At 39.8% G+C, this 7,000-nt stretch overlaps 1 protein-coding gene across 1 annotated transcript; it reads right to left on the bottom strand.

Annotated features, from left to right (window-relative positions):
- Positions 1 to 2,371: 2,371 nt before the first annotated feature.
- Positions 2,372 to 6,952, bottom strand: hscb (HscB mitochondrial iron-sulfur cluster cochaperone). Its single transcript, XM_070834145.1, has 6 exons — positions 6,503 to 6,952; positions 6,298 to 6,394; positions 3,947 to 4,036; positions 3,644 to 3,788; positions 2,952 to 2,999; positions 2,372 to 2,810 (listed from the first exon to the last, which is right to left on the bottom strand). The coding sequence occupies exons 1-6, from the start codon at positions 6,859 to 6,861 to the stop codon at positions 2,716 to 2,718; spliced, it is 834 nt and encodes a 277-aa protein (XP_070690246.1). The 5' UTR covers positions 6,862 to 6,952; the 3' UTR covers positions 2,372 to 2,715.
- Positions 6,953 to 7,000: the final 48 nt, after the last annotated feature.

The raw sequence follows: 7,000 nt of genomic DNA, 5'->3' as shown, positions 1-7,000 counted from the left end.
GAGGATCATAAAGACTGCTGCTAGGCTGGGAGGAGCAAAGAGTTCACAACCAGTGAGTCATCCTTTCAATGGCTACTACATCCACAGTTGATATTTATATGGTGTTTGTATTCCATCATTATAAGCCAACTAGCCTATAATGAGGACATTTTCTGTTAGATTTCTGTCAAGAGTGCTACAATTGTGTTTCAGTGGCCCACCAACATGTCAGTCTTAATGTGATTAAGAGAACATTATGATTAAGACAGGGGTCACAGGAACACATTAATCTTATTATGATATTTATGTTGAGGCCATATGGAGATGATTAATACTGCATTTACAACATGCATCTATTAGTCACGTTGTTGGAGGCTTAGCTAGACACTCTAATCCAGGTGAAATTGTCCTCCAGTGATTTTTAAAGTTGATACATGTTCCCAATCTGTCTAGAACAGATTTATATAATAATAGAATAGAAAATGTCCACAGACACTCCACATGATGACATCCAGTCTTAATGAAAGCAGTTTCAATTTCGGTTGCAAGAAAATGACAAAAATACAAAGGGGGTTCTTGATGGTATGAACACTGAAACACAAAATGAGTCTTATCTATTGCACAATTACAAATCAATGAAAGACAATATTTCTGTATTAATGCATGTAGACTGACTCATTATTACTTCAACTGTGTTAAAAGAATCGTTTGAAATCTCAGGAAAAAAGGCTTTTGACGAGAATGAGACAAGAAGATCGACGCCACTCTCATAGCGGTCCACTAAATATGAAGCTACACCTAGCAGTTAGCTTAGCATAAAGTCTGGAAACAAGGGGAAACAGCTAGCCAAAGAAAGCCCCCCCCCAGAAATTGCAAATGGTTTTTACACTTTGGTTTTTGTAAAAATACAACAAATGAGGCATAGAATACCTGGTGAGCTAATTTTGTTATCTTGGGACAGAGCCAGGCCAGCTATTTCTCCATTTCCTGTCTTTATGCTAAGCTAAGCTAAGCAAATGCTGGCTGTAGCGTCATAATTAGCAAACAGCTATATAGAGCGGTACAGATATTCTTAACTCTACAAGATATTAAGTGAGAGTATTTCCCAAAATGTCAAACTAATGCAGTAACTAACATGACTTAGAGGAATTCTATTTACTGGGTCATGCAGACCTGATCAGGAAATTTGAATTAACCTGGTGAACCATGACGGGTAAATCTAAGTAAACACTTCAACAGCAGCAATAAATTGCGCAGTGGGCCTGATGCTGACCTAACTCATCCCAGAAGCTGCATGGCGGTCCCATGTACCTTGTTCATTTTGCCAAGCTTTCCCATCCAAGTCAATTTCACAGCCTGGCTGTAGTGAGTTTTTTTTCCCTTTCGTCTCTTTCAAACTCAATTTCAAAGAGTTCTGGGAGACAGCAGTGGCCTCGGTGTTGGTCGATCACATTTTCTCATTAATTTAAAGGCACCGTAGATGCCTTCCGATTACGACATGAATAATAAATAGGGCTGTTAGTCTCCTTGTGGTGGGAGAAGCCCTGTTTAATTCACTGTCTATCTATGTGTATTAAGGAAACTGCTTCTCCAAAGTAAAAAACTGGAACAGCCTCAGACACATGACATTGTTGTTCCAGACCTAATAAACAACCAGTCAGAATGTGTTACAGTGGGATGCTGGAGTGGACTGATAGGGACAGAAAAACAGTGTTGATCTAAAAACACTATTATACACAACACGGTTTAGGTTGTGATGCTAGTGTGTCTCAAATTCATTTTTTATATGATAAGTGATCTGCTGGTTCACTCTCTGCTATCAGATTAAGTGACACTACCCATATTTCAGTATGATTACACCTGTATCAGTTTCTCGGATCGAAAGCCTTGATGTGACTGAAGCTCCAATTTGCAAAGTAATTACAGATTATGACACTTTTTCTCTAGTGTTGAGAAAAAAAACTTGAAAAATTGAATTAGGGAAATGGATGAATTTACATTCAGATATCCCTGTCACTGTGCTGAAGGCATAGGTGCACAGGGTCAATGTACATCAATTTATGAGCTAGAAATTACACAGATCACAGATCTTTGGCTCATCAAGTAATCGCCATTCAGTGGGGCCTTCCTGATTATCATAGCATTGATGGTACATATGAAGCCACCATAAATAATTCAACAGGCTGTCTACCTCAATAAAAGGACTTCCTTGTGGTCTCATATCCAGTTTGTACAACATGTACTTCTCCTCTGCACGATTGTCAAGGTGTTATGTCTCCACCTAAAGGTAACCTGAGGAACTGAACAGGAGTGTCACGTGTGAGAGAGCCCCTCATGACAAATGCTTCACTGATAGGCAGGATAATCATATAAACACTACGAGCAGCATTTTAATCACAGCGTATTATAGATCTCTGTCATATTCAATGATACAGAAGGTACAACTGGATATGATTAGGCTTGTGGAATTAGTGCAATTCAAGGGGGATACTGAGTGCATCCAATTACACCCTCATATTTATTCAGCTTTTAATAAAAAAAATAGCACTTTAAGAACAAATTCAATTCAAGCAATTCAGTAGTGTATTACGCATTACCAGTAGTTTTATTATTCAACTAGAACAATAAAGTTACATAATCCCAAAACAAATATACAATAATTTGTGCGCTTCTCTGCAAAACTTTTTAAAAAGTAGTTAAAATATGGAATAAAGTGACAGTAAATTGGGGGGGGGGTTACATGAATTCAGAAAGTTTTTGCTTCACTTTATCTTCAATGTTTGCATAGTATTTCATTTGGGCAAGCAGTGCTTTGGCAGCTTGAAGCTCTCCTGGTGACAAAAAAAAAAAAAAGAGTGCAAAAAGGAAGTTTAATCAATGACTCACTCAGCGATTTAAGGTAAAGCTTCAGCATAGACCACAAAGGAATGAGTGGGAGGAACAGAAAATGTTTCAGTACAACATGTGAATACCTTTAAGAAGGGCAGCGTCTATCCTCTCTGTCAAGTCTGCCAGTTTCCCTGCAAGTGAGAAGGAAACAAGTTCCAGTTCTGCACGGTTTAGCAAGACACAGCATGTGTGGTGCTTTTCACGCCTAGAAACTCACAAACACACCTGCCTCTGAGAGTAAACGCTTGATTTGAAATTTAACAAACCAAATTAGAAAAATCAAGTATTGTGTTAACACGATGTTGCAGGTTCGCACCATCTAGCACGTGGATACATTGAAATGTTTTAGTCTACAAAATGGGACACAAATTAAAGAGGCCATGTAAAGAGAGATACATTTGTCATGTATGCATCATTCAGTAATTATGGCCTGCAATTTTTCTGCATTGACCATTCATGTATTTATCTTCTGTAAATACCTTTCTATTTAGTAGCCTTCATTGCTGCCGCCATTTCCACCCTGGATTCAAATTGTCTACATGTGCATTCCTTCAACAGGAATTTGTTTGGTTTGCTCAATAAACAGATACACCTGTTACTTCCATGCTGCATTTCTAACACAAGTAGCTGCTCAAGCAGCCATGGCCTTAGTATTAAACCACACTGGCCGTTACCATGGTAACTGCAGGTGTTGCCAAATCAATCGGGACTGAAACCTGAAAGACAATAGTCAACTGTCAACACTGGCAACGACTGAACAGACATATTTGTTTACCTTTTGTGTCTTGGCCGATCTCACTGGCTTCCTCTGGAGTCTTTGCTTCATCAAGTGCTTCATTGATCTCCATCAGCTCCATTAGAAACTCAGAATCAGCCTCAGAGTCGGTGCCCTCTTCTATACGCATCCCCTCCAGCTCCAGCTGAAACATAGGATGGGAGATCATCAAACCCAACTGCCCCTTTAAATGCCTGCCACTAGTCTCAACTGTCAGATGGTGAAGATGTTTCTCTTGAAAAAGCGATCAGACAGACAGGATAAACTATTCATTAGAAGTTAAGTCAGGAATTTCAGACTCACCATATAAAGACCACGACTCAAAGGCTTAAGCAGAGTCTGGTATGCTTTGTTCACAAGAGCCGACTGGCTCTCTGAATACTCCTGTTCTTTCTGCAAAAGAGGGTTCTGTTAAGTTTGCTTCTAATGATGGCAAGTTCAGTCCATACTCACTTATTAAAAGAGGGAGAGAAAATCTGTATTATTGTGATTCAAACTAACATGCTGTGAATTTCTAACAACAAATATTCACACTATCCAGAAATACACATCAGACTGTCACAAAAGGGAGTAACATCTGAGCTATTTTACACCTTGCCAAACCAATGTATACCACTGTCATTTTTTTAACACCAAATCCTTGGTGATACTGACAATTAGATGTATGACATACAGCTACTCTTTTGTAGTCAAGCAGTTTGGGACCCTTCGAGCGATGCAGGTGTAAGTTTGACACGACAGATGTGCAGAAACAAGCCGGAGAGGAAAATATCTTGGAAATGGTTGGCAGATCCGAGTACATTTTGCAGCTATCAGGTTTGTCAGCTCTTGTGAAAATCAATAGTCTCAAGCTCTGGCCCATGGGCCCATCGTGTGGAGCTGTTTCTGTAATAACAACCAGTGCAGTAGTTGGCTGCCTTGTAGCCTTGTATAAGTAATGAGTTTTCTATATATGATGAGGACCCCTGAGGCTGGAAGATGTCTAATTAAGAAAAAATGGCCAGAGGTGCTGATAAATAAAACAGAGTCAGTATAATATTGGACAGGTTGTGTGTGAAGCAACCATTTAGGCTACCTCTCCTCTCTCACATTCTGCTGAATATGACTTAAGCTTTCATATCCTATCATGACAACAGTCTGCATTGTGCTTTTTCCAATAAGTGCACAGAATAAATTACGTGCCAAGCGACACACCTCGGCTCCTCCTTGTATTCACAAAGCCATTCTTCTAAACAACAATGCGTTTTTTTTTTTAATGATTCACAAGGGAGAAACCGGATAATGTGAAAATTTTGTCAACCGTTTACCACTTTAGGAAATAGCCCATAAACTCATTCGACTTTAAACTGCTCAGATGCACTGGGACGAGTCTTCTTTCTTTAGGTGACAGTGTTAAAGCTGCACCAGTTTTTATGTAAAGTACAGGCCCGCCTGTCTCATCAGCCTAACTGTGCTTTGGGCTGAATGTGATTTACCAAGTGCATCAAGCCTATTTTTCCCACACAAAATTCTGTTGTTAAAAAAAGTAAGCTTGTCCGCCTGTAAGGAGTGACAAAGCAGAAGTGAAGAGGAGGAGAAGACCACATTTATTTCCTAAATGGCAATGAGTGAGTGCTCCATCTCAAAATGAGACCTCTTCTCTCTTTTCTCCCTTTAGTTTCTTTCAGTGTCAACCATCATTATGAGTTTGCTTTCTAAAACTCTATAATTTCTAAAATATCCTGACTTTTAGTCCCTAATATGGGTCAGGCTCCCAAAACACTGCACCAATATTTCCCATAATGCAACTTGATATCACCTTTATTTAGACCGTCCTGGCTCACTCACTCCACTCCGCAGTTTGTAACACTCATGATGACTTTTACACTTTTAAAACATACCAGTCAAATTGTTTCATTGCAAATGTTATTGACTTCAAATGAATCATGAAGTGTTTTAATACTAATATGTTTAATCATACTTTACTCTTTATTATTGAAATGGAGGTCCTTTACCATTGTTTCTTTTGAACTTTTTACATTTTGAAGTATTTCAAAGTAAACCTTCTTTTCACAGACATGTCACAGCAGGAAAAGCCCTGATGAATTGCGAGTATAATAGTATTGTGCATGCTAGCTTACTCCCCTCCTGGGACACTTAATGGAACTGAGCCAGTCATTAGATTCGCCTGATTTTCCCTGATAAAAGTCAGAATATCACTGATCATGCGATAGAATTTAAAACATAAAGCTGTTTGTATCATGTCTACTATATTTCCACTTTTGTCTATACTCCTTTCTCTCCTAAAAGTGATGCCCTATCATCCTCTCTGTTATTTAACTTTTGATTCCTTGAACTTGCTTGCCTTGCCTCGGCCTTGTTTGCTTGGTTATCTTAATGTTGGGTAAGCTTCCTTAAGAGGGCCTAAATTTGTCAATGTCTTTTAACAAAGCAATCATCCAGCTTTGCCCAGAGTTATTCCCTTGGCCAAATCACAATGAATCACACTAACAAAACAAAAATGCCAAGCCATGTGGCATAATAGGGACACGGGGTCAAACTCAATTTCCTGTCTCGCACTTGCACTAATAGATAGGACGGCCTCAGCTGACTCGTAAACCATGTTACTCAACTGATCTCTGCTCAGATTCCCCTTACACCCCCCCCTTGCCTACCACAGATTTCTGGCTAAAGTTGTCTGGATGCAGAGACCGCTGGAGCTGCAAGTATCTTTTCTGCAGCCTTTGTGTGTCCAGTGTGAATGTGTAGTCACTGTAAAGAGGCAAAACAAGGCAACATGAAATATTTTGCCCACAGACTGACTTAATCAATAAAATGCTCATGAGTAACACAGCAGGTGGTGATAAATGAGATACTCACCAATTCATAATCTGAAAGTAGGATGTCCCTTCCTCGGGGGGCTGGACTACTTTGCATGACAAGCAGAAAAAAGCAAGTGTTTTGTCAAGAGGCTGTTTGCAACTCCAGCAGGTCAGTTTCACCTGAGCTGTGCAGTAATTCCTGTGTGATCTGACTGGATCACTGTAGTAATCTATCTGTCTCTGTTTTCCCGGCGCTTGGAAGTTCGTGTCGGTTCGGTGTGTGTCCTTCATGGGGAAGCTGGTAGTCATGCAATAGGCTGAACATGTAACAGCTTCATAAACACACTGACGGTTCATCATCAGCCAGTTTGGGTGCAGTAAAACCCGGGATGAGCACAAGACCCGCGAAGACAACATTTCCGCAGTGAAAACACACTATTTGCAGCTGTTGTACAACCAGTCAGCACACAAAATCTTCCCCTTGCTTTCAAAACACTTACATCCCTCATCAGGAACAACTGAGGAAGTATGTTCTTCTTCTACGTTTGCTAAAAGC

This window comes from Pempheris klunzingeri, chromosome 7 (genome assembly GCF_042242105.1).
Source record: "Pempheris klunzingeri isolate RE-2024b chromosome 7, fPemKlu1.hap1, whole genome shotgun sequence".
NCBI classification, from domain to species: domain Eukaryota; kingdom Metazoa; phylum Chordata; class Actinopteri; order Acropomatiformes; family Pempheridae; genus Pempheris; species Pempheris klunzingeri.
Note: the sequence above shows the minus strand (reverse complement) of the source record. Positions and strands in the feature narration are given on the sequence as shown.